General features: G+C 45.3%; 1 protein-coding gene across 1 annotated transcript; it reads right to left on the minus strand.

Annotated features, from left to right (window-relative positions):
- Positions 1-184: 184 nt before the first annotated feature.
- Positions 185-10970, minus strand: LOC6617279 (homeobox protein goosecoid). Its single transcript, XM_002041570.2, has 3 exons — positions 10134-10970; positions 8807-9168; positions 185-1035 (listed from the first exon to the last, which is right to left on the minus strand). Exons 1-3 carry the CDS (start codon positions 10762-10764, stop codon positions 769-771), a joined length of 1260 nt encoding a protein of 419 aa, XP_002041606.1. The 5' UTR covers positions 10765-10970; the 3' UTR covers positions 185-768.
- Between the last annotated feature and the right edge of the window lie 4225 nt (positions 10971-15195).

The following is a 15195-nucleotide window of genomic DNA, read 5'->3' on the forward strand; positions in this document are numbered from 1 at the left end:
TCGAAGCTGCTAACAGGCTGACCGCCGCCACCCACTTGCCATTTTCCTGGCCCGTTTGAATCCCCATCGCCCATTTGTGGAGTGGCAGGTGTGAAAGCTTCTCGCCGGGTCTTCCCACTTATCATCGAAGTTTCCCGACCAGAGTTAAACGACTTTCCGGCACTTTTGTTTGACTTTTGGCGAGTTTTCGGTTTATTTTCGGTTCTCAATAAGTTAGTTTAAGTTTAACATTAGAATTAATCGTTGGAGGAATGACACTTAGCTTTCGTGTAGTATGGTATGCTGGCTTATTTATCAATACGCATTATGGAGACTTGACTGTATATAGATGCAATAAACTTTGGACTTGGACACAGGACACGAAACAAAGACCACAAATGCATTCACGCCCTAGTTTGGTACAATACATTCGCGCACATTTAGGTGACTGTACAATTTTACTAAATATAATTAAGATATTTTCTAGGGCTCCCTCCTTCCTATCGACTTACAACCTAGTAACAAAAAGTGCTCGAAAATGGGTTTCTGTCTATTTACAAAACAAAGTATATGAGCTGGGGCCAATATCGCCAGGCTCTTTGAACTATTAAATCCAGTTTAAGTAGTCAGTCGTGTACAAATTTAATAAATAAATAAGGGTGCAGCTCAGTAAACTAGTTTAGGTGTAGGTAGGTTTCCCTTCAATTTACACAACATACACTTAAATCACTTCCTAACCCCCACTTCCATGGCTATCGTTCCATATGTACACCCAGTGCCACGCCCCTCTTAGGCCACTTCCAGGTCGGAGGACTCGTCGGCATCGCTGTACCCATTGGGATCGCTCTTGATGTGCACTAGCTGCGCGGAGTAGTGATCGGATCCGGGGCACTTCACGGTTAGGGATCCGTTGCCGGTGGAGCTGGTGGTGCCGCTGCTGCTGTTGGTGGTGCCGTTGGTGGTGCTGCCGCATTGCTCCTCCTGCAGTTTCCGCAGCCGCTCCTGCTCCTCGCGCTTTTGCTTGCGCCACTTGGCTCGTCGGTTCTTGAACCACACCTGGAACAAAGGAGAAGCGCTCTATTAGTATCTTTTATTTGAGGAATTGAAACATTTTTCTAATCTAAGAATTTGGCACTTCCCACTGGTATCACCAAACTTCCTGCTAATTTCCTAATAACGAATACACAGTTTCCCTTTATTTCACTCAAGATTCAGTGGGGTGGTGGATGGGGTGCTACCTTGGTTACTTGGAGCGCGGGGCTTCAAAAACACTTTCATCCGTTTTGCTCGCGGGAGCTGGCTGCTCTGCCTGCGATTTCCGCTCATAAATAATTTAAGCATTTTTCGCTTGTCCGTATCTGGTTTTTTGCACTTCTAAGAGTTGTATTTCTCAATTTGGCGTTTATCTTTTGGCCAGTTACCACGAACAGCCAGCCTCCCACTCGCTTTCCTCACTTTTCCGGGCTTAATGAGATGACTTATTGTAATTGTAATTAATTGAGATTCCGAACAGGGGTGGGTTTTGAAAAAAGGGAGAGAGAAGGGAGCAGAGGGACGTACTATAGGTTGGGAAAACCATTGGTGCGAAAATTACTACCTAATGTCAGAAATATTAACTATTAAACAATTACATAAGCTGACCTTATCTTGAAAAATTCGTATTTAGAAACAAGAAAAGATAAGTCAGGTAACGTGACCATTTTCATTTCCATTTTCCGAGCTGGATTCACTGTGCATTTTTACTTTTAATTAGGCTTTGGCCACGCCCTCTCCCCCTGCTCATCCCGCTTTTAACCCCTTGCTTAACCCCTTGACAGCCTAGCCTCGACCCCTGCTACTTAGTTAATTAAAACAAAAGGCGGCTGTGAAGTGACTAGGGGTTAAACATCATCAGGAGGATATCTCTGCCTCGCAAGGGGAAGCTTTCATTCTGGCGACGAGGTGTAGAGGAGGAGGAGGAGAAGGAGGAGTGGGAATCCCTTATGTAATCACCCTCGTGGACAGTGAACCCATCTGCCTTGTCATTAGCCCCCAAAGCTACCCCAAAACCCATTCCCCCTGCTCGGAGGGCGGAGTCTTTCTCTCTTTCTCTGCGTTCTCCCAGCGATTCTCTATTTGCCCAATCCGAGTGCAATGGCGAATTTGCAACCCCTATGTGTTTATTTGTCCGTCTGTTTTTTGATTATTTGCTGAATAAATACTGGGGAAACTCGGGGCGAGAACTCACTGCCAACTGGCTGGGAGGAAAAAGTTTAATTAGAACAATTAGGCAGCGGTGGAAAGTTGATTTTGCACAATGTTATCATTTGGGGAAAAAGTTGAGTTTTCTCTGGGAGTCCGGAAATGTTTATGCAGCAAATCGACTGAATTTGTTGAAACAACAGGGGAAGCGGAAACGGAAGTGGCAGAGGAAAATGAGGAAATGACAGGGAAATGCGCTAAACTTATAAGGCGAGTGGATTTCCGCCTCCTGGGAATTCATATCCGAGAGCTCATTTAAGTTTTTTGAGTTTGCATTGAATTCGAGTTCATTTTTGCAGCTGTGTCCCGAACATTTGGAGTTCTACTTTTTGTTTCGCCTTGGAAACCTTTGAACTCTGGCAGTTGGCAACGCGATTGAAGTGCTCGCAAAATGTCAGTTTAAATTGCCATTTCCATTTATTTTCCGTTTTCGGGATAATTAGATTTTAGACAACTCCCGCGCCCGCCGAATATTTTGCATATTTATTTTCATAAATTTCATAATTTTATGAGCTTAAGTCATTAAAACAACAGGACAACACACAAACGTTGCGTTTTTCAAAATCGCGGCCATGAATATGTGAATTACTCAGCTTAATTATGTCAACACACAAACTAACACGATAATTACCTAAGCAACAGTTTTAATCCACAAATTCTAAAACAAAAAACTCCGCATCCGGCCGCGGGCGAAAAAATGTGTGGCGATTTTTACCGCCTGATTGCGTTTTTTCGTCGTTTCCGCTCATTAAATTTTCATATTTTAATTAAATGTTGGCCAGCGAACCGTATTCGCATTGAACCCTAATCCGACGGAACTACCAAATCCGGACTTCGGGTAGCCGTGTGTGTGCGCCGGAAAAAACGCGCTCGCTCTGCTAATCCCGTAATTTGTACGGCCAACAGAGTTCCGCTCCGGCCAAACCGAACTCACTCCTCCGCCGTTCCACGCGTTTAAAATCTGACTAACGCACAACAATTTGGCCATAACCGCGGGCGCGTTTTTTGCCGCGTCTCGCTGGCTGGCACGCTCGCCAAAATCGCAGTGAAAATTTGGAGAAATTAAATAAACAAAGGCGCAAAAAGTGGTGGTCCGGGGAGACGGGGATTTCCCATATTGTTTCAAGAACATGCCGACAAAATGGCGAAAATAGCCACGGGAATGATTGCATGCAAGCGGAGTATAAAGATCATAAATATAGGATATCCCAGATATTCCATAACTTGGAATAGATAAATGTTTCCTTAGACACATCGAGAGCGAAATGGATTTTTAGGACTAAAAGTTGTACATGCCGAGGCACCTGTTCTTTCAGTGTAGGAGCAGGCGATGCATTTTTTTGGGGCCCAAAAGTGCACAACTTGACATGCATTGGCTCGCGCCTTGGAGTCGATAGATCTCCGGAACCACTGACCACTGCAAATATTGCCACAGATTTTTCATCCAAAAGCGCATAAATCGCTGATACCGCAGGAAAGTCGAGGGGCGGTGGAAAGTCCGGGGGCAGAAAGGCCGACGAGCGGCACACATTCGAAACGTGCATGAAATCCATTGAACAAACATACCCACGGCAGTTGATTTTTAATTAACTACAAAAGCGCTTTACGCTCCAGACCCCTCTCACCCCTCTCGACACACCCGCCGCCCACCGCCCACCGCCCATCGCCCGCCCCTCGCTTTTCCCACTGGGAAATTGGGAAATGCAAGGGGCGGGGCCGTTGGCAGACTGACCACCATGATGCGTGTGTTATTTTTGGGTTTTTGGCCAGTCTGCTGACTGCGTGGCTGGATTACCATGAAATGTTTCCGAAAATGCAGTCCATAGTTGCACTGCTATGATAACTTTGCGCTTCGATAATCGCTGCACCTGCCGTTCGAGCTTGCCTCCTAATTTTGCCGTGTTTTTCCAGGCCCGGAAAATGTGTCCCGGCAAATGCCGAAAAACATTGAGAGCGCCAGGCTGCCAAAAAATAAGAACAGCAATCATCACATTTTGCCTGGCTCCAGGAAAGGCTAATAAAAATCGGCAGTCAGGGGTTAAGATGGGGAATGCGTGCGGGAGAGGGCGGTGGGGGTGGAAAGCACAAAATGGCGGCTGCCTTTCGCCAGTCACTCTAATTAGTGAAAATTGGCAGCACAAGTCGGTTGGAAACTTCGTCACCGAAATGGGTGGCGCTACCTGCACCCCAATTACCATAGAACCAACCTTTTTTGGTAAATTGTTGACGCTGTTTCGTCGTGTTGTTGGATTAAAATCGCGCACCCATGAAAATTGCTCGTTACGCACATGCCCACTCCCTATTTTGTTCAGTGTATTGTGGGGTTAAAGAACTGCACGCGTCCGTATTAAAGAGCTAAACTGAAACACACCGATTGATTATTAACTAAAAACTGTTTAAACTGTAAAGGTACAATTAGGGTTAAGGAAGATCGCGTTAGTGCCAAATCAAAAATACAGAAAATAGTGCTGGAAAATACGGCAAGTGCTCGGGGCTGGCTATAAGAAGAAGAAAAGTCAAAGTGAAAGGAAGGGTGAAGCAAATTAAAATGCAAACTTTTGCGGTTTAAAATTGAAGAAATAGTCTAAAATTATTTAAAAGCACGTTGGGAGTTATGGTTCTATGCGGCCAAAGAGAAATATGATCAGGTGGCGAAACCAACAACTGTCCTCGCCGGCAATTGGAAAGAGTCCCTGTGAAAGTTGCACTTATGTGAAAGGTGTTTTTTCCTATTAAAACACGGAAAATTTGTTTAAAGTTGTGATAAAAGTGCTTACTGAGGTGTAAGGTCAAGAAATAGGCGGCTAAATGCGTACAATATATGATTAAAAGGGGAAAAAACAACCCGCCTATTTGTATGTATGTATGTGTGAGTGACGCGCCAACTTGCATGGCATTTCGTACATACAAACATACATGGCCATTCTATTTCTTACCCTTCTTATTGGAAATGTGTTTATTTTTTGTAATTTTTTTTTAAGTGATTGTGATTGAAAAGTGATTTCAAAAAGGTAAGTTTATAAAATATTCCCTGCAAAGTGCAGTTAACCGTAATATTACTGAGAGAAAATGCGAAGAAGAAAACAAAAGCAGAACCACAAAAATAAAATGGGTGAGTGAAACTTCTTTTTACCGTTTTTATGATTGGGATTATCAGAAAAGCGAGCACTTTATAAAATTTCGCTGAATAAGACATCAAAATGGTGTTAACATTTTAAAATTAATGTATTTTTACCCTCAAAACGACTTTTCTATGTAACCTATTTATGAAATTAATTTTTTTTGTATTGCTAATCGCCGACGCGGACGACCTTTTAAGAGCTTAGTGAGAAGTGCACCTGTCGCGCCACCTTTCACCACCCACTGCGTTTTTTGTGTAAATTTATGCAGCTTCGGGGGCAATTTCCTCCCCCAGCGATAATATTTGTCTACGGTTACACGCTTCGACAGCCAAAACTGTAAAGCAAACATGGGAAAAGCGTCTGCTCCCCTCGGAAAAAGCCCGCCCCTCCAATCTTTCCATTTTCCATGGCTCGAGGATATAAACGCACTTTGCTGCCCGAGAATTCTCGGGGGATAACTGAAAATTCGCATCCCGAGACTCAAGTGTTTGAATAATGGAAAATTATGAAAAATTATAACAACAGCATTTACGGCGAGTGTGGGGTGTGAGATTTGTGGGCGGAAAGGTTGTTGAGTGGCTCACCCAGTGGGTGGTGATGGTGGATGGTGGGTGCTGGGTGGTTTGTGACCTCGGGTTAAATTAACGGAAATCTGCTGATTCCAGCTCATTGCCGTTTTTAATTCAATTTCGTGGCTAAACAAGCAAGGGCGAAGGGGAGGGACGTGTTTATTGTGTCTAAGGAGAGACAACAATAACAATAATAGTTATAATACAGAAGCCATATTTTAGTTAATTGCCAACGCAGGTGGGCCCGAAGTAGAAAAAACCCGATCCCTTTTCAAGCTGAGGCCTCTCAATTGTGCAACTTCAAAGCGGCAACGCTTGAGATTCCGGATGATCCTCGAAAGAAAGGAGGCAGTAGGGTGACAAGCCCTTTTTAATTTTCAATTCCTGGCCAAAACAAAACGACAGTGAGAGAAAACAGCAGACAGCAGACACAACAGAGATCAGTTCACAATGGAGTGATGGGAGTGATGAGTGGGCACATTCTTCTCGGTTCTCCACTCTCTCTATAAGTCCGAGAAGGGGTAACATCAATATTTGTGGAGTTGAGCGATCGAAAGGAGAGAGGAGCACAAATTATGCCAAGCTGATGATTACTAATTTCTTGGCGACGACCGAAGACAAATATTTGAAATGCCCTCCAGCCCAGCCATTCCTCCTCTACATCCCCAGCTACATATATCCCTCCATATCTGTCTGATCGGAGAACGAAATCACCTCGATCACTTGAGCTGCGGGATTAGGCGTATTTGACTTGCACGCACCACAGAAGCCAAGGCGAAAAAAGAGAGGCAGGCGGACAAAGCGAACGGGTTTGTTTGCTCTACAGGTAGAGCTACTGTTTGGCGTTCCAATCCCATACAAACCAATCCAATCCGGCCCGATCCCAAGCTGGCCGACCCTCGCCTCGAGTGGCTAAATAAAAATAATAATTGTAAATTATGAAGTCAAAATAAGCAGATCATTTAAATGCCGAACGAGCCCTGGATGGGAACTGAATAGTTACGAGACTTCGGTCCGGAGCTTTGGAGAATGAATTCTGGTACTTTTGGTATGCACATAGCTATATGACTATATCCAAGCCTAACTAATAAACGTAACTTGGTTGCCATCTGTGGCTGTTGGGGTGTGTATGGGTCGCCTTTGCTACCCAATTGATATTCGATGGAACGGACTCTTTTCCGCTAGAGCATCGGATGTGTAGGCTTCGAATTTGTTCGCTTTTTTCATTTGTTTTCTCTTTTGTTATTGCTGATGTTTGTCTTAGGCAAGATTTTCAATAATTATTGCCACTTATGGAGCGGCTGGGGTCTTAGAGAGACTGTCCCGAAAGGGGGGGGCTCGGAGGCCTCGAGTGGCAACTCTTGGCATGCAAATATGCTAAACAGTAGCAGTCACAAAAGCCGGGGTTCCGAGTTGGAAGCCAGACCTGAAGTTGATTATGCTGCTTAAGTCAATGACGAGCGATGACTGAGCACAAGATTTGCTTGGGGATTGGGTTTGGGATTGCGATTGCTGCCGTCTCTTTCCTCATCCACTTTGCTTGTCAGAGACAAGTTTGAAGTCTCTTTTTGTGTGTTGTATGTTAATTATTCGCCCCCGTGAGCCAGCAGATTCGGGTCCACCGAATTCCAATTAGTTGAAGAGCTGGGAAATCTTCCCCACCTCGGCTTTTCATTTGCTTATCCTATTGTAGAACTCCTCCCGCCTGACAACCTCGCAACTTACAACTTACAACCTTCATTCTAATCCGCTTTGGATTCCAATGCTCGCCGCGGGTTAAATTTGTCGCCTAATCAAAAAGCGGGCGTCAAATCGCCGGCGGGTTGAGTAACGCCACGCCTCTCATTATCCTAAATGGTTAGTAATGTTAATGTGTAAGTTGTCTTAAGCTCAAGGCTAAACATAAGCCAAAACCCTTCGAGTGTCAACAAATGTCGCACTTGTCCGCCTTCCTGCGCTGCGAAAGGTGAGGGTGAGATGGGGTTGGATGGGTTAGATTAAACATTTGACCGGTTGACAAACATATTGCCAGGAAACGAAAACTAGGGGGCCCGGAATCCGGGGCCCGTAGCCCGGAAAGCGTGGGTAATCCTCATCAAAGACGCGAAATAGCCACCCATCAATGCACCAAAATGTGAACAAATTAAATTGTCAACTTTTGTCGTCACTTTCTTCCTTGGTGACCTCTCAATTTGTTTGTTTGTTGTTGGGTTTCCTCGACACTAATGGACTTTGAATCACAATTGCCGATGTTAAAGGGATGGTTCATCCCCCGGGGTGGGATTTACAAGGGCGCAGAAGGCGGAATCCCTGCATATTTACATTACCAATGATACGATTCAGCAGGGGCAACCACCGGCGAGCAAATAACCATCACCATCCGTTTAAACATGCGGTTGTATCCCGAGTCCCATTACCCAAATTAAGTGAATCATTGGGATTGGCATTGTTTTGCGAAGAAGCCCCTCAAAATGTACGCCGCTGACAACTAAATAAACAAGTAGAAGTTCTCAGAGGGAGAATCTCGCTGAAGAGAATAGAGATTGCGATGCAGATGCCAGAGATTCGGATTCGGAATCTGATTCTGGTTAAGTGGAGTGCTGTGGAGAAGAGTGTGAGGAGCGGGGGTGTAGCACTCAATTGGTTTCACGCGGGGAATTAAAACGAGCGTGAAATTAGAGCCAAATAGAATAGAATGTTAAAAAGAGAGTGAGGGCGGCTGCTAGGAGGAACACAGTGATCAAAAGCTAAAGACAAGCATTGAATGTTGACAATGGTAGCAAAGGGGGCTTACAAAAATTACTTTTAAGGTCGATAAAGTTAAACTTATTAAACTTAGTCTTGCTCCCTTTTTACACCTTCTTCCGCATTCAAAATTAGAAGCTTTAAACTCACCTCAACTCGTTCCTCTTTGAGATCCACCTTGAGTGCAAGTTGCTCCCTGAGCACCACATCTGGGTAGTGGGTTTTGTCGAAGGTGGCCTCCAGTTGCTCCAACTGCTCCTCCGTGAAGATGGTGCGATGGCGACGCTTCCTCTTCGGCGGAGGTCCATGACCCAGATGGCTGAGGTGGTGCTGTCCGTGGTGGTGGGCGCCCAGATGTGGGTGGTGCGGGTGCCCATGGGGGTGGTGCGGATGGTGCCCGTGACCCGACAATCCAGCGGCTGCTCCACTCACATGCGCCTGCATCTGAGCAGCGGCCACATGCGCCACCGCAGCAGCGTGCATGTAGTTTGGATAGAAGTTGGGGTACGCCACTGCAGGGAAAACAAAAGGAAAATTCATTATTCCCTGGTTGGAATAACAGTCATATCATCATCATATAACTGGAGGAAAGAGGGCCACGGGAAAGGGTGTAAGTGGAATATTCCTGGGTAAATCCTTAAAAATGCGCATAACGAAACGCGCAAAATAAAACTGCCGCCATTTTGGCTTACAGTAGACGAAAATAAGTAGCAGTTCAAGTAACATGTAAAACTATTTACCCTTTTCAGCAAACTAAGTACTTGGAAAACATGTGAATATCTTTACGAAGAATATTACAATGATATATGAATAACATATTACAAAAACGGATCTATTCCTTTGACCCCAGCTGTAGGCGTATGTGTGGCTTCCGTTTCCGGTTGCAGCAAGCTGGGGAAAAAAGTTGCGCCCAGGTTTTTAATATTCATGTCCTGCGGGGGAGCCTTTGAATGAATTTAAGCGGTATTCTGCATAAATCTGCGCCTGAGATCCACGCTCGAATCAACACAAGTCCCGAGCCCATCTTAAAGCCACCCCAGCATCCCGGATTTCCCTGGTTTTCCGGCCCAAGCTAAGACTTAGAGCCCAATGCAAATCCTCTCACCGCAAAATCGAAGGAAAATGGAGAGGAAATGCGGAATCATCTTTCACGGATCATTGCCTAATTATGAATAATGCCATTCAGGACTCGCCTGGGAATGGGAGGGGTTCGGTTGAGTGGGTGAGGATGAGGATGTCAGGATAGAAGTGGGTGAGTGGCTGAATGGGTGATTCCTGACTGCATGAGTGATCTGCCTTAAGGTGATTTCAGAGTTTAGATACATGAAATAAGGTATTTAAAAATGTTAAAAGTTCCATATCAACTTTAAAGAGTTCTGAAGAAGCATCCTCTGAACAGGTTTCTTCTTAAGTTGTCTTCATAATGAAATTCAGCAGAAGGGGTTTTTGCTAAAAATAGTGGGATTGCTAGACTTACCCAGAAAATCCGAATGAGAGGCGGCAAAACCGCTCGCCGCTGCAGCCGCCAAGTGACCCAGATGCAGGCCAGGATGCTGCAGCATGGCAGGAACCCTCTGCGGTCGGATGGGACTGGCGGCTGCGCTAGAACTAGAGTTTGAGTTTGGCGAGGCGGGAGACTCGGCGCCACTTCTCTTCAGACCCAAACTGATGCCATTCGAGCTGAGTCCATTTTGGTTGCTATTGCTGCTGATGTGGTTGCCTTGGCTTGGAGCGGTCCCTCCACCCTGTTGACGAGAGCCCAAAATGCTGTCGATGGTGAAGAGAGACGCGGCGGCGGCTCCTCCTCTTCTTTCCTCTTCCAGAATGGTGACACCCGACTGGCTGCCATCATCGGACGACGGAGTTTGACTTTGGGACTGCTGGTGTTGGGCGTGCTGCTGCTGGAGGACCGACTGCAATCGCTGGCCCAAGTAGCCGCATTGCTGCGAGTTCAGGAGCATGGCAGTGGTCAGGTGATAGGCGGCCGTGTTGCCAGGAGATCGCGAGATCTGCCTTGGAGGCTGCTGCTGCTCGCCGAGATCGCTGGGCGACCTTTTGAGGGTGTAACCCGCCGGCGGGGAATTTGTTTCGACCATTTGTGCCAGCATAGATCCAGCCGGAGGGGGCGTAGGCGGCGGGGAGGGGCTGGGCGTGCTCACGACGGTGATCTTGAACTTGGCCTTCGAGGGCGGAATGTCGGGCGTGGTGCTGGGAGTGGTGGTGGTGCCTCCACCGCCTCCTCCAGGGGTCCACAGTGAGGAGAGAATTTTGAAGAAGTCCTTGAAGCTTTCGAGTAGGAAAATGTCTCTTCCCCACTGATTTTTTTAAAGAAGCGTCACTTTTGAAGCACTAAGCGCCTTTAAATTTCTTATAATCCACTAATGATGGCAATGGTGGGAATATGAAGTCTACGTTTTCTTTTCCACTGGATTGGTGTGATTTGAACGATGCCAAGTTCACTAAACCGCACTAGAAACACGCACTGCAATCGCGTCGTGATTTTATATTTAATTATTTCCACAGGTTTTCAGCCACCGGGAACCCTTCTTGTCCGCTCGAGCTGCGAAAGTGTTGTGAGAGCGTTCCGCCCGACAAGTTGTCGACTGAGTAGTCGTTAGGCCAGTTGCTCGACAGATATAGATACAGACTCTCAGACACTATGCCAGATACAAACTCACATCTGCTCTCTCGTTTAGCGGACATTTTTCGACGTTGGCCAATGAAATCGGGGTGAAGCCACGCCCTCAGCGCTACCATATTGCTTGGCAATGCTCTCTGCCTTTGGACGTCTCTCTCTCTATCCGCCCTCCCTTTCTTGCCGTCCCTCTATATCTCTTTCTCTCGCTCTTGCTGGTGGTGGTTGATGGTGTCGGGCCCCCATCTTGCAGTGTTCCAGGTTGAAGGCTGGCAGGAGGTCCAGGATAAAGATGGCGCTACAGAGATAATTCACCAGACCCCTCCTATTCCCCCCAATTCACACCAATGCTCTAATATATTTTTTGTATTTTTGCGCTCTCTACTTACTTTCTTTGGCCACTGACAGTTATTTATACAGATAAAGTCATCACTGACAGACCCCGCGGCCCCCACAGAAAGAGATAGCTGTCGAGGGAGCGATAGAGAAGGGAAGCGGGTGCGGGTGCGCAGGAGATGGCAACAGAAGCTCTCTCGCTTTCACTCAGAGTGAGTAGCAGGGGTAGCATAAAAATGCTGATGGAAATTATGGGTGGCAAGAAGCCTGACGCTCTCTTCTCGCGTTCAGGGGATTCTGATACTCCACTGCCTCTGCCGGCGCCGTATCTTAAGAAGATAATGACTAAATTAATGCTTTTATGTTTCTGGCAACACATAAACATCATTATGCGCTCAATCCGCCCACGGAGAAGCGCTGCTCTTGCTCTTTCTCCCTTTTCCAGCTTTATCTTTATCATCTCCATTCTTGCAGACGTTGGGGGCTTGAAAACGGTTAAGGGGTGAATGTATTATGTAGAAAGAAGCACGCTACTATACATAAAGATGAAGCTTGCGCTGGAGGGAGACTGGGAGCGCTCATTCAATAATCTACGGCACTTTGGTGACCCTCGTCGCTATTGTTTCACCTCGTGTGTGTGCATAGGAAAATATTTTAATCTAAAGTTTCCACATCAAACATGCCCAAGTGCAAAATCCCCAATGGCCGCCAGGGTTCGCTAACCAGATATGCTCCCCCCCCTTTCGAATGCAGGAAAACAAAAGCTAAGCTACGACTAATGATAAATGCAGCTCTGCAAACCACACCCACAATCACAAATGGAAATCCAGCCAGGAAAAGCAAATGAAGCGAAAAGTCCTTACAATGTCACCTATGTGGGGGTGAAAAATGGGGATCACTTGGAGAAATAATTCCCAAGTAAGGCGGTCCATGTTTACTTTAATGCTGCTAAGAGAACCATGGAAGATGAGAAGTTTCTGATAAATGATCAACCAAAACTGACTTCTAAATATCTTAAATAATAAGAAAGAATGTATTTAAAGGCCATCCAATTTGCTCTGTGTACTAAGAAGGACAAAGAGGGGTCCAGGGAGGGAGGCTTACATAAATGCAGATGTTTTAGTGTGTGTTGGGGGTATATGTGTTCAACTGATTACGGGGGCACGGAAGAAGAGGGGCGGTCCTGTCACATGCCGTAAAAGGATGAAAGGATGACGGCTGATGACGTCGCATGTGGCCAAATGCTTTTAGAAATTATTGAATAATTAAGCAGGCCAAGGACCGCAGGACCAGGATATTTCTGGTCCTCTTTCCCCTACGATTCTCGGTGGATCCTGCCGCCCAGTTTTCCCTGGTCTTCGCTATTTGCCTTTACACTGAACTTCTTACATGGCCAAAAACTCTCGACGGGAAAACCGATGATGACGATGTTGTAAATGTAAAGGAAATATTGAGTTGGGAAAGGAAAAAGAGGAGGAAGCTCTGGAAGTGCGCTTCTCGCTAAGCTCAAAAGATGTGACGCACTTTTTCTATTATTTTCCTCACAGAATTTGTTCAACTTGTTTTTTCACATGAAACTTTTTGTTGCCTCTTCTACCTACTCTGACCTCTGACCTGATTTCTTTCCCCAGTTGCTGTGCACTTTTTGTTGTAGTTCGCAGATTGGATTTTAAATAAAAAATTAAATTAACTTGTCTAAGTATTGTATTTGGCTGAGTACCACTACCCTTCGATTGGCTGTGCGAAAAAGTTCAATTGGCAAAGGACTAAGCAAACATTGTGGAATAAAAGGTTTTTCTACTTTTCCATTTGAGCGCCGGAGAAAAAGCGGGAAAAACAATGTGGAAAAAACCATCATCATCTTCAACTTTTTCTTGGCTCCCTCCCGATGATGATGATTTTTATTTCGATTTTCTGTTGCCATTTCTCTTTGAACGCCCACGGCCACATTTCCAGTTGTGCAAAATTAGAAAAGTTTTCCCTGCTCTCTCTTTCTCTCTCTCCCTTTCTCCGTGATTGTTTCTCAGAAGCGGTAAAACCGGGAGAGATGGAAAATAGAGGGGGAGGGGCGTGTGCTTTGCGTATTTGTCTTGTTAAAAATTTAAGCGAATTTCCTCGAGAAGCCAAATCGAAATCAGCAGCAGAATCCGCACCAGAATCGGAATCAGATTCTTCGGATTCAGCAGCCAAATCCCGTGCTGAGGATTTGCGATTGAGGCTGAGTCGCCTGCTGCCGACATTGATATGGTAATGAAGCTTCGACATCGGAATCGGGCTCTAATCCCCGCCAGCAGCAGCAACCCCTGGATATGTCTCTATATGGTCACACCGGTTTTGCTCAGCAGTCAATTAAACGTTTAATCCAAATATCGTTTTATGCGTCGCGCAGTTGATCCGGTCGAAGGTTTCTCAGCGGATCCCAGAGGTACACAAAGAGAAATAGTTTATGGGTAATCAAACCTCGAATATTCCACATGTCCTGCTGACCTACGGATCCCATTCGATTCAGAACGAAGTTGTAATATTCTTCATTTTATTTACAAATTTCTCATCAGCTCTCAGTTTTAACCCTTTTGTACATTTAGACTCTCAGTGTAGGAAATAGAAGCAATTTATGGCAATGGCAGTCGCATCAAGGGATCAGTCAGCTCAGGGATCAGGGATAAGTTTAATCTTGCGATATGCGTAAGCGTGCAAATTGCATCGATTACGCATGGCGGGGAGGAGAAAGAGACGGAAAGATCGGATCAGAAAGAGAGGGCTGGATGGGACAAAAGGTGCAATAAAACCGAGAACCCGTGCGGATGAATGAGATACGATGGAAGGAGCGACCTGGGGCGTGAGGAGAAACCAAAATGGTCGACAAATGGATCGCCGAATTAAGCTAGAAAGAGATGGCAAAGCGTCGGAAAGAGACGGAGGACAGCCATCAGAAGCAGCTGCTTTTTTCCACATGCACAAAGATCCTTGTTTTGGGCTCGTATTTGCGTAAACAAGGCCACACTTTGGTCAGGGCTGTTTGATATTAGGCTACGGAGGGATTGTCGGGTTGTTTGATTTGCTTTGGGAAGATATTTTTGGATAATGCTTCAATTCAGGGCTCCATAGAATAGGACAGAATAATAAAACCAAGTGCGAAATCAATTGACAGATATCCTGCAAACAAGTTCTGGTTGGAAGCCCTGAGCCTCTGGCTATTTCTTTGTGCGGAAAGTCTGATGGTTTAATTATTTGGTATTTAAATATTGTCCGGGGAATAAAATGATTCAGTAAAGAGTATCTGAATATTTGCAAACCTATTTTTCTTTTCCTAAGATATATATTTATAATATATCAATCCTAATAGATAAAAACACACTTAACATGTTCTTACGACTTAAATTTAAGTAATAGATACAACATTTATATCCATATTTTTTTCAAAAACTCAACTCGAAAGCAACTCTCCCTTTCTTACTGTTTCTTAGGCTGTCATAATTGTTCATTTTGATTTGATGCGTAATTAAAAATTTAAATTATGTGTCCTGGGGAAATTTTAGGGGCGAGTGGGTGGAAAAAAAAAATGGAA

Source organism: Drosophila sechellia, chromosome 2L (assembly GCF_004382195.2).
Source record: "Drosophila sechellia strain sech25 chromosome 2L, ASM438219v1, whole genome shotgun sequence".
Classification (NCBI taxonomy): Eukaryota; Metazoa; Arthropoda; class Insecta; order Diptera; family Drosophilidae; genus Drosophila; species Drosophila sechellia.